The sequence below is a fragment of the Colius striatus genome, chromosome 18 (genome assembly GCF_028858725.1).
Source record: "Colius striatus isolate bColStr4 chromosome 18, bColStr4.1.hap1, whole genome shotgun sequence".
NCBI classification, from domain to species: domain Eukaryota; kingdom Metazoa; phylum Chordata; class Aves; order Coliiformes; family Coliidae; genus Colius; species Colius striatus.
Genome location: NC_084776.1, coordinates 11,880,809 through 11,899,706, shown reverse-complemented (window position 1 = coordinate 11,899,706; position 18,898 = coordinate 11,880,809). Strand labels below are relative to the sequence as shown.

Genomic DNA, 18,898 nt, shown 5'->3' with positions numbered 1-18,898 from the left:
TTAAAATTACTTTGAACATGTATCATTGAGCAATATGTGGTATCATTGTTACTTGTGTGACCCACTTTTTATAATCCTCCTTGAATTATGTGTTCAGAAAACTTTGAAAAATAAGCTACTACTGCTAAAGAAACAAAGCAGTACATTACAAACCCTTCTTCTTTCTATTCAGCTTCAGAATTAGCACGAATTAAAAGCCATGCTTTCTTCCAGAACACCCAACTCCACCTCATGTCTCTTCTGTAATGATCACTGAATGCTCTTACACCTTCTTTTTTGTGTTCACAGTATGATCCTAATTGTTGCTTTTGTACTTTTGTTAATTTAACAGTCGTTCCTGTCATTTTGAAAGCACTGACATATGATGAGAAGAGAGGGGCATGCAGCGTGGGTTCCAACGTGAGAGATGCAGCATGCTACGTGTGCTGGGCCTTTGCTCGTGCTTATGATCCTGCAGAGCTGATACCATTTATTAATCAGATTTCAAGGTAAGTTATGGCAATAAGAAACTGAGCTATTTACAATTAAAATCTATTCAAAACTAGGAAGGAGGTAGATATTAATGTGATATTCTAATTCTATCTTCCAGATGATAAGAATCTAGGAGCCTAATGCTTTATTTTTAAGACATTTAAAATTAGAGATTGACCAAAAGAGAGAGATCCATTTAGGGGAAATACCTTCATGCTTACAAAGTAGCTGGTGTGTCACATACAACATGAATGAGTGAAATTCATTGATCTCAGGATATTGTGCACAAGGGAATGGGTGGTTTTTGTTCTCTGTCATAATCTTTGACAAGATTTATTGATCCACGCTGGCAGATACGCTGAATATCTTAAAGAATTGAATAAAGGGTGGATGATGATGAGGATGATGAGGATGATGATGATGAGGATGATGACATAAACAATACTGTTTCTCTTCCATGTAAATGCTGAAGTCTAAAATTTTTTCCTCTTCTGATAAGATGCAGTTTAACTCTTTAAACTTTAGAAATTAATCTAAATTATCAAGTGTGAGAACTTAATTTCTACTTATTTTTCATAAGAAAACCAAAGAAATATCTCAAGAAATTCACTGTAAGAAGACTCAGAGAAATTAGTGGAGACATTGCACTGGAGGGATGTAATCTGCTGTCTGCTTGATCATCTGCTTCATGGTTAGCTCAGCAAAACAGCTTCAGGAAGTTCTTAGATTTGAAAGCACTTTAAAATTGGGGAGTTGCTTTATGGAGTCATAGGGAGCTGCAAATATTAGAAAAGTTAAGGAAGACATTACTTCTTTTCTTTTCAGATGAACACTTATTTCTAAAGATCCACGACTTCTAATGCTTTGTCAGATGGGCACTGTGCAAGGAGTATAGGATGTCTTTATCACCCAGCTTGCAGTGAGCAAATTGGTCAGGTTAGGTCTAAAAGAATATACTACACTTCTCTTAGCTCTCTTCTAAATAGCCATTTTGAAACCTCCAGATTTTTCCACACCGTTTATCATTTTCATTTTGAAGTGTTCCAATTCAAAGATTATTCTGAGTAAACAATAAAGTCACTTGCAGTTTATGAAAGGGGTAAAACCTGGAGCTCTGCACAGTGATTCTGAATTATTAGTAACGTATCACTTCTGAACAGTGTTTTTGTAATAACTAGTGAGACATTTTAGTGAAAATTAACAAACACATGAGGTATTTTTTTTTGTTTTGATGCCTTTTTATGGAGTACCCCAGCCCAGAGTGACCACAGTACTAAACTCTGCTTGCACTTCAGTGGAAACACATGCCTGTACTTCTTTTTGTTTCAAAACACTTTCAGAAATAGCACTCTCAAAATATTTCCAAATCAGAATCTGTGATGGTGGACAAGAACTTACTGCAGCTTTTCACTTACTACTGGTGATATTTCTGCAGATACAAATTGGTTTTACCTTTTCTTTCAGCTTGTGCTTTTCCTCCTGTTTGCTTGTGGGATTCTCTCTTTAGCATTTAGCCTTTGTGTTGGCAGCACACTGATGTTTCAAGGTGTCTTTAATGGGTGATCTGCACTGCAAACAGAAGCAGCTTCTAACAGTTTGTTGGCAGACTTTTAGTACTACTATTGATAGGAGCACTCGGGCATCTCTGTTTCTGTTGGAGGGGTTTTGATCTGGAGTAATTTAGTATTGTCTTTTTTAAAAGAAAAAAAATAATAATTTGGACTATAGAGTGATCTGTGGTCCTGAACTTCTGCTTCAATGCATCCAGATGGCTGACACAACACAATCTCACCCAAAAAGCCTTGTTTGGAAACACAGGATTACTCACTTAACTCAGCAGGTTCCCAAAGAACGTCACCTTTCTTCTTTAAAACCTGGTTTTAAAGTTCTTTGGGACAGTCTGTAAGTCCTGTGTATCTTCTTTTATTCTTTGATTCTGGTGCACTGCATCCTTGCTGGTCTCTGCTGTTTTTCATCCTTGTAGGCTCACTTTCCAGTGCTGGTGCTTTAACACAGAATCATGCAACAGTGTCTCTTACCTGTGTTGTGCTTGCTCCTTGGATTTTTGAGACCTTGATAAAATCCTTCTAAGAACCTGCTGTCAAATTTCCTAATGCCAAATGCTGTTTTTCTTTTGTTTTAAACTGTCATGTCTATTCTCTGATGTGAGCAGACAAGAAATTCTACAACATCTTTGCCTAGCATCTCTGATAGAGAAGTTTAATGTTATTTTGATAGTGTTTCGTCTACAATAGCACAGATACTAAAGGAGAAGAGTCTTGAAACACCAAGCTGTGCTGGGACATGACACCATCCACTGTTTCTGGATGATTTTCAGGAAGAGAATGCAGAGTTACAGAGTAGGCCTGCTTCAGTTAAGCATGCTAGAAATAGTGAGATTTACCATAGGAAGTTAATAAAGAAATCTTTTCTTTGCCATATTTAATTCCCGTCTAGATGAGTTAATTCCCATCTAGCTGATGCCATTGGCCAAGGCCAGTGGCATCCTGGGATGCATCAAGAAGAGTGTGGGCAGCAGGTCAAGGGAGGTTCTGCTCCCCCTCTACTCTGCCCTGGTGAGGCCTCATCTGGGGTCCTGTGTCCAGTTCTGGGCTCCCCAGCTCCAGAGGGACAGGGAACTGCTGGAGAGAGGCCAGTGCAGGGCCACCAAGATGATCAGGGGACTGGAGCATCTTCCCTATGAGGAAAGGCTGCAGGAAATGGGGCTGTTCGGTCTGGAGAAGAGGAGACTTATTAACATTTATAAATATCTAAAGGGTGGGTGTCAGGAGGTTGGGACATCCCTCTTTTCTATAGTAGATAGTAACAGGACAAGGGGTGATGGGATGAAGCTGGAACACAAAAAGTTCCACTTAAACATAAGAAAAACCTATTTCCCTGTTCAGGTGAGGGAGCCCTGGCACAGGCTGCCCAGAGGGGTTGTGGAGGCTCCTTCCTTGGAGGGCTTCAAGACCCACCTGGACACGTTCCTGTGTGACCTGATCTAGGTGACCCTGCTTCTGCAGGGGGTTGGACTGGATGATCTCTAAACATCCCTTCCAACCCCACCATTCTGTGATTCTGTGATTCTATGAGTTCATCATAAATTATATATAGTGCAAAATTCTTAACGTAAAGGAACCTGAAGATATGTTTGCTCAGTGAAATAATCATGTGATTGTATCTTGGGTTGTATTCCTATTTTCAATCTAACCAGCATAGGTAATGATAGCAATGAACACACAGTGATACTCATGATCACAATGGTAACTAATGTTTTTAGCAAGGTGCTACCAGGTGTGCAGAATTATTTACTGCCAGCTTTAAACTTGTAGGAATATGTACATATTCTCACTGCAAGCAAATCTTCAGGATGAGTATAGCCTTCCAATATTCAAATCTTATTCAAAACTGGTTCTTTCTCTACATTTGGTGAGCAGCCTTATGAGCAGAGATCCTCTGCTTCTGTCCTCTGACTTAGTTGAAAAACTCTTAAGGTCTGGCAAGTTTATTCCTTGTGAAATTTAAAAAAGCTTCAGTATAAGTGTGGAAGCCTTGTGTTTATCAGAATTCTGATCAATTGATTAGAATTTTTCCTGTACTTGTGAGGATTTGAATAATATATTACTTTTATTCCTTTCGTCCTACCACAGTGCAAAATAATGTTGGTCTTCATATGTTAGATGCACCTGATCTAAGTGGGACTTGCTTCTGCAGGGGAGTTGGGCTCTAGATGATCTCTAAAGGTCCCTTCTGACCCCATGCTGTGATTCTACAACTCCAAGCTCATAATTTTGATTTTTCCTAGTTTGTGATATTTTGTTTTATTGTCAGAAAGCTGTTAGAGGAAATTTGTGGGCAAGTTATGAAGGTGTTTGTGTTTCTGGTGAAGCTTTTGTCTTTTAGCTTTCAGTCTGTTCTGAAAATAAATTCTTCTTTTCTCTTTAGGAAAATGCAAAATGAAAATAGTTGATGTTTTCTAACTATGGGAGTAATACCTATTAAAACTATATCTGTGCCAGCTATGACAACTGCAATTGTTTGGAATAAGTTGTTGGTGTGGTGAAAATCGCTTACAATCAGTTGTGAGGCTTGTGGCTTGTATGTGCTTAGTTGTCTAACAAAGCTGCACAGTATTTGAGCAAGCACTTACACTGTATTAAGGCTTTACTTAAAAATCTTTGTACTTCTATTGGCTATACCTTTTCCTAAATATAACCAACTCGTGAAGGTGGAACTGCCACTGCAAAGAGAAAGGGTGAAAAAAAATATTCAAATAAAGTATGACACAGAGTTTCACCTATTGTGTCAGCAAGCTGATAATTACAGACAGCTTTTTTTTTAAATCTAGCCTTAGGTGTGTCACTGTTTTACTTAAAGAAGAGTCATACTTCTAGCCACAAGCAAATTGTTGCTACCCTTAAAAAAAATGCAGAACTCAGCATCTTGAAACAAAATACATAATGTCCATTGTGAGCTCAATCACACAGCAAAAAAACCTGCCTGTGTAAGAATACCAACTATGAGATTCATATGGGGGGGAAAAAACAAAATCATTTACCTGGAAGAAAAACACTGCCCCCAAAAATGTAGTGAGTGATTGTGAGCCTGAACTGTTAGCTTTGTCTTGGTGCTAGAAACTGCAGAAGGGTTTCTGTCATTCACAGTCTTGAGCACTGCTGTTTAAGTGGCAAGAGGAACACAGAGAACACTGGACTTGGGGCATAAGTAGCTGGTTGCTACACTCAGATGCTAAAGGCAAGGCTGTTGTCACGCTACAGTAAGTGCACTGGTTGTAACTAGAAGTAGTTGAGTTCAACAGTGAGCTGCCTCATGTTTTCCTACTTCATGTCACGGCCTTTGGCACACGTTAGTGTATCCTTTGGGAAACCTGGGTACCAAAAGATAGAAATAGTGTGCTACTTAAACTGAGTCCTGCCCCACAACCCATTCAGACTGTGCATTTGTAGTTACAAATTAAAGTAGAGGGGTCATTGGGTGGGAGAGTGGGTTTTTTTGGTCCTTTTCTTGCCTGCCAAGTTGTATCATTGTGCAATGGATGTTTTCAGTACACAAGAGACATAAATATCTCACTTTGACTAGGCAAAAATCACCTTAAACTGCATAAAATCCTATCTTCAAAGTACAATTCATAACTGTTTTAAAATCAGTCTGTCTCTGTATTCAGTGAGGGCTGTTTCTTTTCTGCTTTCTTATGAAAGTTCTGTTGTTAAGTGATAAAGTTGCCAGAATATCAAAGTTTCAAACTTAGATTGCTGTAGATGGTAGATCAGCCCTTTTCCTTCCTGACCTTACTACTCCTCTTTTAAGGAAAACAAAACAAAACAAAAAACCACTTAAACACTTACTAGAAATACTCTGCTGACAGTTCTTCTGATGGTACTCACTCATATTTTTACGTGTCACTATATTTCCCTATCCATATTTCACCAAGATATGCTTACTAGCATTTGCTCATGTATTTTTTAAGGTCTAGTTAAACTGGTTTCTAAAATCTTACTTGATCTAATCAAAATACAGGACCACAAAGAGAACATTCTTGGCAAAGTAGACAAAACTTCACTTTTCCTGCAGGATAACCTCACTTAATGTTTTGAAATGCAGCTACTGAGGTTGCTATTCAAACATATCCTTGTAAAAAGCACCACTTGAACGGGTTCTTTTTCCCCTCCCGATCTCTCCATGCATTTTCTCTTCTTTAAGCTTCCCTATGAGGAAAGTTAAACATCATTTAGTAACTTGGAAATATTTTCAACATCTTCATCAACCACCTGGATGAGGGGACAGAGGGACCCTCAGCAAGTTCCCTGCTGGCACCAAACTGGGAGCACTGGCTGATTCCCCAGAGGTTGTGCTGCCATTCAGTGAGAGCTGGGCAGGCTGAGAGTTGGGCACAGAGGAACCTGCTGAGGTTCAACAAGGACAAGTGCAGAGTCCTGCATCTGGGAAGGAACAACCCCCTGCACCAGGACAGGCTGGGGGTCAAACTGCTGAAGAGCAGCTCCAGGAGAGAGACCTGGGAGTGCTGATTGATAATAAGCTAAATATGAGCCAGCAATGTACCTTCATGGGCAAGAAGCCAGTGGCAGCCTGGGGACATCAAGAAGAGTGTGGGCAGCAGGTTGAGGGAGGTTGTGCTGCCCCTCTGCTTTGCTCTGCCCTCGTGAGGCCTCATCTGGAGTCCTGTGTCCAGTTCTGGGCTCCTCAGCTCCAGAGGGACAGGGAAGTGCTGGAGAGAGGCCAGTGCAGGGCCACCAAGATGATCAGGGGACTGAAGCATCTTCCTTCTGAGGAAAGGCTGTGGGACCTGGGGCTGTTCAGTCTGGAGAAGAGGAGACTGAGGGGGGATCTTATTAACATTTATAAATATCTAAAGGGTGGGTGTCAGGAGGTTGGGACATCCCTCTTTTCTGTAGTAGATAGTAACAGGACAAGGGGTGATGAGATGAAGCTGGGACACAAAAAGTTCCACTTAAACATAAGAAAAACCTATTTCCCTGTTTCAGTGAGGGAGCCCTGGCCCAGGCTGCCCAGGGAGGGTGTGGAGGCTCCTTCCTTGGAGGGCTTCAAGATCCACCTGGACACGTTCCTGTGTGACCTGATCTAGGTGAACCTGCTTCTGCAGGGGGTTGGACTGGATGAGCTCTAAAGGTCTCTTCCAACCCCACCATTCTATAATTCTATGAATATGGGTAATTTGATTCCTGCCCCCTTGGGTGTGGAAGTTGCTGTCTGTAAAGTGGCAGGTGCACACTGAGAAGATGAGCTATTTGTTTAAAACCTAAACAAAAAAGAAAATGGAAAACATGTTTCTGCCCTATTACATAATTATAGTGATTAACTTGTTGCTGGCTATCTTAATTATTTGGAACAGTTGCACAGTGAGAGTGTAGTTTAATTTCCCTGTCATTTCATGGTGTAGGTAATCAATAAATGAATCGTTATGTAGAAAGAATTAATTGCTCTCTCCCGTTGAGCAGAATGCTGATACCAATAAAGTGCAGAGTGCAGGAGTGCAGGCAGCTTTGTCTTCCCTGCGGTACTGCCTTGTTTTGGAAGGGGAGGGGAGGGGAAAGGAAGGTGTGGCTATGGATGAATGATGTAGCTTGCTCCAGGGCAAGACTGTCCTGCAGAATTGGGGAAATCTGAGGCATTGCTTTGAGCTACATCTTCAACATGGTGAAATATGGAGACTAGCTTTCTTTTATGTGTTTGAATGTTGCCTTCAGAAGAGGGTTGTGAGCCTACAGTGTCCTGCACTTGTGAAGTTATTTCCTGTAGGTCCATCACATGCCTTTTGGGGGTTTTTTGAGTTTGGATTGTTTAGGATTGTTTGGTTCTTTTTTTAGTGGCAGCATTTACAACTCCTGTGCTGAGCATTTTTCTTATTACTGTTTTCTACATGTATATTTATTATGCTTTCATCATGTTACCCAAAAAACTTTGGGATTGGAGTAGCACATTATACAGCATAGAACATTGGGTGCCTGGCAGAAAGCCTAAGAGCTTGGTGTGAGCTGGGTTAGAGGGACTATGAGAGCTTGCAGTGTACAGGTGGGAATAGTCACTGCATTTCTCTTTTGCTTCAAACCTTCTGCTCACCTAGAGAAATTATATGAGACTGTAGTCTGAAGGGCTTATTCCCCTAGCAGTGTTGGCTGAAGCAGGCTGTTCTGCTTGCTTCTTGACCTGTGTTGCTCCTGCAGTTCAGTGAGGCACAGCCACATTTGCTGAGGTGAATGGGAGTGCCTCTCTGGGTTAAAAAAAATGATGGCAAAAGAAAATTAATTGAGCCTTGGTCAATTTTCATCATCCAGCTTACTCTGTAGCCACTCCAGTTACAAACGCAACAGCCTCAGTTCTGGTCCTTTTTTAAACTTGCTTACATTGTTAAACCATTTTACTTGTGATGATTATTATGCCTTTCTTAATCTATAGTAGGGAAGAGAGGATTCTCTCCTGATAGAAGTTAGACTTTTCCTTTTTGTTAGGCTCAGGAAGGGAATTTTGGTTTGGAGCCAAATTGGCAAGAGGTTTCAGAGTTTATTTTGTCTCTTCCCGCAGCTTCAGGGTGGTAAGCTTGAATTTATAGTGGCAGATTCTCAAGGTAACGATAGGCTGAGCTTTTTGCTGCCTTGTGCTTAGTATAGACTGGAAGTGCCTGCTACAGGGGGTAAAGGAAACTCACATTTATTGTCTGGTACATCTGGTGCTTATAAGGAGAGGGGTAACCTGATATTTCTTTGTTTTGATGTCTATCACCTGGCTGGCCTCTGATCTCTGAGACTTTCTGACTTGTCAGGAGAAGATAATTGGCGATGGGCTGAGGAAGTAAGCTGCTAAAATACTTTGACTCTTGTAACTTTTCCTGAAGCCAATTAAGTGAGTACTTGGAGGAGAGAGGAAGGGATAGGGAAGAAAGGGAGAATTATTAATTGACTGATAGAATTGCAGCTTGCTTTTGAAAGTCCATTTGTGTTTATTGTGCACTTAACTGCTTGTTGTGCATACAGGCTAAATATACCTTAAGGAACTACAAAAGGTGTTTCATAGAGACTGCAAGATGCAAAGCCATTCTTTGCTCAACCTGTTGGTAGTCAGGTGTGGTACATTTCAGGCAAGTCAAGACATGTTTCTTTAACTAGCTTAAAAAAAAAAGCCCACTTTGTTTGACATAAACAGTTTCTTTATGTTAGGAAATCCTAGTGGAGTATCACATAAACTCCCACGGCAAAGCAGACAGGTGAAGACACCTTAGACATGTTTCATCTTAGGCATGTTGCTTTCCTGGCTAATCCCTGTGTTACAGCACACTGTGCCTGCATTTTCAAATGGGAATTAACTTGAAAAAATGATCTGTGTTGTTTGATAAGTTTAAAATGCTTCTATTAGAAGGATTAACATAACCCAGCAACTGCAGTATGAGTTGTGACTATAATGGGGCTACAACAGCAACGACAAAATTCCTCCTGCTTTTTTGTTTATCTGAAGCATGGTGTTCAGTTGCAGCACTGAGTAACTCAGGTGGCATCACATAGTCAGTATGTTGTTTTGCAGGTTTTGCTTATACAGGTTTGTCTTAGGGTAACAGAAGAAGAAATGGAAAATGACAATATGATTCTAAGTTGGACTCTTGTTGCTCATGATAACTCCAAACTGCTTTGCATTATATTTAATAAACCACATTTTAAGTCTACATATTTAATTCAAAGAACAGTATTTATTCTCTTGTGGTGGTCTTTTAACATTTCTGCTTTGAAAAGACTGCATAATCTTTCAAATCAGTATGTTAACATTTCCTAACACATCCCTAAGTATTCCTTTTGGGACACCGTTGGGGACAAGACAGTAACTTGGAAGGATTTTGGTCTGACCCAGCACAGCTCTTCTGAAATACTCTGTAGCACATGACTCCAGGGTACCTGTGACACAGTAAGGGCAACACTTGGGATTCTGAGCTTCCTGGCCTGATGAGGGTGTTGGGTGTTCCTGCTTGTTGTCTCCAAGGAGAAGAATACTGAAGTCCTGCATGACTGAGGAAATAATATTTTATCTTGTCATCTATAAATCAGGAAGTGTCAGGCAGAAATCTGCTTCTTTTTCTGTTCCAGGATGATTTTCATCCAATTCCTTTGTTTTGAATGTTCGCTTCTATGATTAAAAGGTTTATGTGAGTTATTAATGTCATTAAAACTTTATGCTTCTTAAATGTCCTTTTGAAATTCCTTTAAAGTTTCTCTCTATGCCAGAGAAGAATATTGGCAAACATGCTATGAAGATGATGTATTTGACCTAGCACTTTTTCAACACTTAGCCATGTATGCTGCTTCCTAATGGAATCTAATCTATTGGGATTTAATTTCATTCTTGCTTTGTGTCTCTTTTTTTCCTTAATGGGAGTAAACTGGAATTACACAGGCAACATTGATAGTGCATTTCAGCGAATTTTAACCACACAGTATTCTTCACTGTAGGAAACTGGTAGCCACTTCCCAGGGAAGTTTGATATTATCAGAGTAATTAATATCTTTATGCTAAAGCTATCTTGGATTTGCTTTTCAGCCAGTATTTATAGCCTTTTTTTTTTTTGCCTGGAGTCAATAAATACTGTAATGAAGAGTTTGAGTTTGAAAGGAATAATTTTCTGCTTAAATGATTCTCCTGAAGTTATGTTTATTTGTCACTGAAGTTAATTGAATGCTGGAGGTGGATTTCTACAGCTGTAGACTTTGTTTCCTGGTGTATAGTCTCTTTCCTGTTGTGTAGCACATCTTTTAAAAGCAATTCTTTTGAGATAGAAGAATTAAAATGTGCAGGCTTCCCAGACTATATGTGCAAAGAAATAGTTTCATATAATCATGTGTCTGTATCTACAGGTCACCTTTCAAAAAGACCTGCTTTGCAGTCTATCTTCAAGGTCACTGCTTAGCAGGATTTGCACATTGCACTCTGGTTTTTTGTTACTTCCAGGCTGTGATTGTTCTGTGACAGCTGCGAGTTTCCAGTGCTTAACTTTTAGCTTTGCTTAAGCCTTACCTACCTGCTGTGCTATTCAGAATCTGTATTTCCAGGTTTTAATGCAGAATTGCATTGTGGGAGTCTCACACGAGAGATGATAATTATGTCCAAGTTTTGCACTCCTGCTATATTTAAAAGTGGAAACCTTTTCTATGCAGTTAAGTGTATTTTCATACTCCTTACATGGCTTTGAATACAGCAGGATGGCAGTTGTCTGTTTATGCTGAAAAAGTACACACTAAACTAGAGACATGAGGAAGTGCTTGGTTATTTCAACTCAAATTTTGGTTTAAGCCTGTGTTTATAAATAATAAGCTTCTTAGAGGATATGCTGTGTGTTCTGCCCAGGAGTCTAAATGTTGAAATGATGCATTACACATTTCTTCTCATATTTTTGGTACTAACAGTCACTATTCTGTTTCCTCAGTGCATTGGTTATTGCTGCAGTATTTGATCGTGATGTTAATTGCAGAAGAGCTGCTTCTGTAAGTGATCATATTTCTGTTCTTTTTTTGTTTGCTTTGATTTAATTTAGTATTTGTAGCCTTAGCTGCATAGAACTGCAATATATAAGCAATACCTTACGTTGTGAGCAAAGAAGTGCTTTTTAAATCCTTGGGAGTATGGTGTGAATTTAGATTTTGAAATGAAATAATCTTCAGTTCCACATCTGGATTCATGGCCACAGTTCACAATCTTCTGTATTGTTGTCATGATTGTTAAGATAAAGTGTCTGAGAAAGAGTTATTTAGCATTTCCTAGTCACAATATCAAAGATAAAAGGTTCCTACATAATATACAAATGCTGCATCTTTTTCAAGTCACCAAGCTGGTGAGTTGTATTATGCTTTTCCAACTGTTGATCAACAATGACTCTGTTATTGTGAGAAATCAAACGTTTCTGGAATAATATCTCTCCTTAAAACATATTTTAAGTTCTTGTATGTAACTGTTTCATAGGGCTGGTAATTTTAAAAGAAAGCAATAACTCCCTGAAGCAGATGTTACTGTCTGATCAATAGGACTTACAGCAAAGGATATTCTGTGGAAAAATATTTCTGCTGTTGACTGTTCTTAAGAAATGGAAATTTAGGGAGGAGAGGTTGTAGAATTTGAGAAGAGTAAAGAATGGACTTGTTATCTTTAAGAATTCAAGTCACTGTGTTGTAAATATTGAATTTGCTTCCTTTAAAAAAAATGAGTTGTCTGTTTCAACAGATGAAACAAATCACATTTTGTAAATATAAAAACCTCACCCCTGTAATGATATGAAGTGAAAACAGGAGCAAACAATGTCTGTCAAAGAACCATCTGTCTCTGTTCCTAAGAAACTTCACTGTGAATGCCTTTTTTTTTGAGATAAGAAGGCATTCTTTGCCATAAGCAAATTAATTCACAGGTCTGTCTTCTTTTTTTTTTTACTGAAATTTTGAAAGCTAATACATTTCAGATATAAAAAGAATTTCTCAGGGGTACCTGGATAGCATCCTTACTTTTTCTAGCCACACCTGTGCTTGACAGTTTAAGCTGTTGAATAAAGCTGCAATATAATTACTGGGGAAGTGAGTCAGTTGCTTGTGTAATAATATCACAAATCACTTTGTCTAAATAGGTTAAAACCAAAGTGTGGAAGCTAAGATGCTGCAGATCGCTGAGTGCTGATATGACATATTCTTCACATACTGTACAACTAATGAACATGAGCAATGCTGCTCCCCCAAACTTCAACTCCTCAGTTTTAGAAACTGCAGAATTTGTAATTCTTGGCCAATTAAAGTCACTGTGCAAATAAAATCCTTAATGGAAAACAAAAGTAACTTTGCTTCCTTGAGAACTGTTAAAGGGGTAAAGATGGTGAAAAGGGAATCATTTATTTGCTGGATAGGAATTGTCCCAGGAATCAGTGGTGATAAAGACAGCTGCTTTAAAGGATGATTGGAGCTCTTCAAGACCCACCTGGACACATTCCTGTGTGACCTTATCTAGGTGGGACCTGCTTGAGCAGGGGAGTTGGACTGGATGATCTCTAAAGGTCTCTTCCAACTCCCACTATTCTATGATTCTATGATTTTCACTAAAAGTTTACTGCTTACCTTTAGTGGCTTCATCTAATTATCACATGTAACCTTCATTATACTTCTGCACTTAGACATAAACCAATAGTTTGAACATGAACTATTGTACTAAAGCAGATACATTTACTAAGATGTGTAAGATTATACTAAGACTATAAATCAGTGCAGATTGTGCTTCCATGTTTCAGATGAGTACAAAAGAGCAGAAATTCTTGCTTTCCTCTTCTACATGAAATTCAAATGTACTATTGCAAAAAATAGTTTGACTGGAAATTACTGAGTTATAGAATGCTTGAAAGCTTGATATAGAATTGGAATTGCTGTTTTGATGGATAGTTATGAAAGTACCAAAACTTTCAGGCAAAGTAGTATTTAGTGTTTACCAGGCATGACTGCAGAAGAAAAACACCTGGGAGTTCTGATTCTTTCCAATCATTACTACAGTTAAAATCATATTTAAATAAACAGCATGTTTTACCAGATTTTTCCATCTATTACAATATGCAATATATTATAATGCAGAGCAGCAATAAAACAAAACAGCTTACAGAGATATTTTGAACCCTGAGGTTAGAGAGAATAAAACAAGAGTGTTCTTTTGAAGCTCCAAATGCATTCTAAGCTGATTTTTGCAACTCTTTCATGAATAAACATGATGAGGAATCGTCCCATGACTCAGTGATCTGGGATTGAGCTCCATTCAGCTGTGACATCTTACAGAGGGGTTTTTTCCTTCTAGTTTGGTTTTAAAAACCATGATTAGAGAATTTCTTAATAGGTTTTTTTTTCAGGTTTTATGGGAAAGCAAAATATTCAGGTTATAAGGCTAGTTGGTCATCTTGGTTCTGGTATCATGGAAACTTTAAGATCTTTGCATCCAGTTATTCCATCTCCAAAGGGAAATTGTATGGAAAATGACAAATTATTTGCACAAAACAATTATTTGACATGTTTGAGGAATTGATTGTTGAAACTGTGATTGAAATAGCTCCATTTTCTGTTACTGAAAATCTCTTAAGTATTATGAAGAAAAATCTTTTGAGAAACAATAAAAATGTGCTAAAGGAACAAGGAGGGATATTCTGCAAACGTTACATGAGCTCTATAAAATTGCCTTTTCACTTGGACAAACACTTTGTCCTGCAAAGCTTTAACAGAGTAATATCATGGAAATGGTTTTTCTTATAACCCTTTTCTGTTCAAGGTACCCCTTCAGACCCAAGAAAAATTACTTACCATGTCACATTTCTGTTTATTGAATTGGGGTTACATGCTGTTCTCTTAGAGCAGTAATGTGCTTAAATTGTCACATCTGGAGTGTCCATTGTCATCAAAGCCTTCTTAAATCAGTGCTGAACTTTTCCAAATATAACTCTTAACACTCTAGAGAACTGGTCTTACATTGCTTTGAGGGTTTTTTCAGTTTTTGTTTTGATAGTTTGGTTTTCATTGTAAATTTCCCCATAATTGGCTGAAAACTGAATTACAGAAGAGACACCTTTTTAGCTTTAAAAAAAAAAAGCACAAGGACAATGTTGAAGCTGAGAGAGTTTTTTGATGGTGCATCTGAGTTTGAGCAACCAGCTGTGAAGCAACTTCATGTACAGTTTTGGCCTGCATCTGGAAAATGTTGTAGCTGCTAGGCTGTGTGTACAGGAATTTGTTAGTTGCCATATTTCTCTTCATACTTATGGACTGTAAGTTCGTAACAAGTGTGAGAATCTCTAACAGCCTTGTTTTCCTCCAAGACTATTAAGTTGAAAACATTGACAAATGCATTTATAATGAGGCAATACTAACATCTGTCTTTGTAAGCAGTGGTTAAAGTTGTATGTTTATAGTAGATAAACTGATTAATCAGTTTAAATTAACATGTAAATTAGATGTCTAGAATACATCAGATGAACAGTAAGTATTCTGTGCTGCTGGGCTGTTTCTTAGATCTTTGTGATCATTTTTGTAAGTAAGCTAAAAATTAAATGGGGATATAATGGTGGAATTTAACAGTTCCTACGTTAAGTAAACAAACTGTGTGAAATCTTCATCTACAATAGCTGGCTTGCTGCAACATTTCCCATAGGCTGCTATACATCTTTTTCCAGTGATTTTGCCACACTATATTTCAGTCCTGGGCCTATGGATATATTATAAGTAAAAGAAAACTTTGAGTGGTTTGAGACCAGATTTACATTGTTTGAAAAGGTTCTGATTCAAAAAGAGGAAAAAAAAAAGGCTTTACAGATTTTGTATCATTACTAGTTTGAGCAATACATTTTCAAGAGAATTTGTAATGCAGTGATTAAACTCTTAAATCCTGTGGATATGATAGTTGGGAAAGTCATCCTCACTGAAATGTCCCTATGTTGAGTAAAAGAGTCTCAATAGCATAAAAGTAATAGGGTGTTAATAGCATAAAAGGCAATCTAAAGCTAGTGTAAGTAAAAAGGAATGATGGAGGGTGACATGAAACAATGTCCTGGCTGATCCTGGCTGGGAGTGGATGCTGGTAAAGAGAGGTAAGGAATGAAAACAACCCTATGTCAGAAGCTACAGCACACAATGCAGACATGCAGGGCATTGCTACAGCTCCTATTCCTTTTCTGGAAGGCTGCTGTATGTGTTGCCCAAGGGTGTATCTGAGCTGCCACCACTGTGGAGGACAGCCCATGGAGTCGTGCCCTGGGCAATCCTGAACAGGTTAGCTCAGGGGCACGCTGGCTGCGCGGCTGCCACCGTGAGCAGGCCGAGGTGGGCTCATAAACCCGCCGAGGCAGTGGGTAAGCGGTTTCGAGTCAGCATGTGCTACGTGTCCTGCAATGGATACGCTGTGAGCAGGAGCTGAACCAGCCTGGGCAAGCCTACAGGAACTGCAGTCATTATCCTAAACAGATGTAACCTCAGAAATGCTCTCAGAGAGACTCTGGTTTCATTAGGCCTTGCTTCACCCAGGTTCTGTGTGCTTGCTCTGTATGTACAGTGTGATCCCTTGGTGAGCTGACTTAACCTTGTGTTTTTAGGGGTGGATTACCACATGCATACTGTATTTATGTAGGAAATACAGAAGCCCTGTCTGTCAAAATTCTTGTGGCATTTTCAGTAAAAATTGGGGTTTCCCCCCAACGGACAAATGCTGCCCGTTGCTGGAGATCCATCTGTGGGCAGAATGACATTTCTTAAGAGAAGTGTCTTGATAAACCCCAATGATGACCTCTACTCTCTGAAAAGAGTTAAAATTTACAGAGTTTTTAGTAGTACTTGTGACTGTACATCCTTGTAAGGAACAAGAAAAAAAGCCTTTTTTGAGAGGAGAAAGTTCAAGTAGGGAGTAGAGTGTTAAGTACGTTTGGGTTTTGTATCCATATAAACAGAGAGATTAATTTTATAGTTGCATTTGTTGCATTTTGCAAGATTTTGGGTTCATTTAATGCCACACACAAGAAATAGGCATGAATTTTGCCTTCAGGTTTTATAATTTCAGTGTTTCATTGTGCTTTCGGATACGTGTCTTTCCAATCAGCATTGCATTCTCAGTGGTTTTTGTCTGAAGTTTTCATTGACAAGGAATCAACCTTTGCCTGCTATTAGCAAATTGTACTGAAGTTGTCAGACAGAAGTGAGCTGTCTCAATTTCTGTTGTCTGCAGTTACTGACTTTCAGTTCCAGTGCGAAGCCTTGTGTCGCTATTCAAAAGCTCTCTGTGGGTGTGATTAGTTTAATAAACTTGCTTTCTTAAACTGCTGTCGTGCAACGTGCAGCTTTAAAAACACCAGAACATAGAGACTCAGAAACAAAAAAGCCCTCTGGGCCTGTTCTACTGACAAAGCTTACTTTATTTAAAAAAGAAAAGCCATGGGTCATTTATATTGTTGTGTGTTTTGAATTCATCGTCTGGCGTTTGTCAAAAAGCAACCCTGACTCGTTTTGTTATGTTTGTTCTCTGTTCCTTAGGCTGCCTTCCAGGAGAATGTTGGGAGACAGGTATGGTAACTTCCCTTGAATCTTCATTCATTAGTGCCTTGGAGGTTAGTGTAAATGTGTAGTACCTAAAATCAAAATCAGGTGCAGTGAAACTGAGTAAAAGGATGTCATAAAATAATCATTTTTGTTGCCAGCAAGCAGGTTCCTGTAGGACATTTTCCTGAGATGTGAGTTTTACTTTACTACTCTAGTTTTAGAAGAAAATAAGCTTTCTGTTAATTTTCAGTCATTCTGAAAAGCAAAATCAGCACGTGATGGCCACGGTCCACCTTGCAAACTGCAGTGCTCTCAACCCAGGAAAGCTTTTGTTATTTTAACATAATAGCAAACCAGGAGTTAGTTTTAGTTCTTATTTTGTTTCATTGGCATTCTAGCTTTTAATAGAACAGCTGATGTGTGCTGCATAATCTTTGCTGTGGTTGGTGGTTCAACAATGAACTAGGCTTAAAGAGTCTTCCACTCAATATTTGGTTTTGCTGGTTGTACCAGAATGCTGCCATCTAGACATTTTGGGAAATCTATGACTTTTGGAGGTAACTAAGTGCTTTGAAAAGTATTGTGGCAGGTTCCTCTGTAACTTAGCAACAAGTAGTAGTTAAAATGCTCAGACAACTTTGAATCGCAACCTTGGAGAAGAAGCAAATAGAGTGAAGATGTGGGTGTCAAAATGTCCTCATTTTTAATCAGCAGTTAATAAAACTGAATATCTAACATAGAGAGGGGAAAGAAAGGGAGGAAGTAGTTCAGTTAGTGGATTCTTGTGAGAGAGCAGAGCGTGTGAGCATGATTAAAGCAAATCTTGTTATCAATAAACCATTTCTTCAGTGATCTTTGTTAGACTATTCTCTACCTTTTACTGATATAATTCCTGAAGCCTCTGTGTTATTCCTTTAGAATTATGAGTACTAAGCAATTTGTCCATAACTGGTGTGTGTATTTCTAGATAGGATTAGATTAAGAGCAGAGAAAGGGTGCAAAAAGACTAGGAAGAATAGGGGAGGTATTTTTGTGACCTGACCCAAATAGGTCTGTGACAAGTAGAAGACAGTGTAATTCTTCCCTGCATCCATAGTTACTGCCCTGGGGAAGTTAGTCATCACACAGCCTGATTCCACTTCATGAGGTACTGAGGAAAACACTTCACTGTGACTTCACTTCAAGGTGAGACAGGGCTCTTGGGTGCTGCAGCTTTAGAAATGCATCTGTGCAGCAACATTTTTGTGGAGCTCTTTATTTCTTAATTGGAGATTACAGCCTATGGTAGTTTGCAACCAGAAACTTTCCTTATTGACTCTGCTTTGACCAACAATTCAAGTTTGTCAGTGTTGGAGAATACACAACAATTTTAGCTTAGACATTGGCATGTCATGGAGTTTGTGAAGAGCACTATCAGTCTCCAGTTGGTTCTTGTAGAAGTTCAGAAGTTACACTTAATGGACCATTCCTTACTGCCTAGGAAAATGGTTACTTAATCTAGTGGATACACCCTCCATAGTTCTTTCCCTGGATATAACGTGTTGAAAGAGACACCCTTTCTCTGAATGAGAAGGAGCTGAAGTAATATGCTGATACTAAACAGATGGAGGAAAAAGTTGACTTCACTTACATCCTGGTTCCTGCCTGCTTCACTTTTACAATTCAGCACATTCTGAATCTAGTATCTTGCTTTGATGGCCTCAGAAGAAGTAGCCATTGTAACTTACACTTCATGGATTTTTTAAAAGCATAAATCATGACAAATGCACATCCTTCTCTAACAAACTTTTGTATTTGAGTTTAAAGTGTTCTGACAGAATAGAAACTGTTAGCTTTCCTTCTGAAATCTCTTCCATTGG

General features: G+C 38.9%; 1 protein-coding gene across 1 annotated transcript in view; it reads left to right on the top strand.

Moving 5' to 3' along the window:
* TBCD (tubulin folding cofactor D) overlaps nt 1-18,898 on the top strand; it is a 134,858-nt gene that overhangs the window by 54,784 nt on the left and 61,176 nt on the right. The window contains exons 15-17 of the mRNA XM_062010703.1: nt 332-488; nt 11,438-11,495; nt 17,034-17,063. Of these exons, the coding sequence (XP_061866687.1) occupies nt 332-488; nt 11,438-11,495; nt 17,034-17,063 (245 nt within the window). The remainder of the gene's footprint in view (nt 1-331; nt 489-11,437; nt 11,496-17,033; nt 17,064-18,898) is intronic.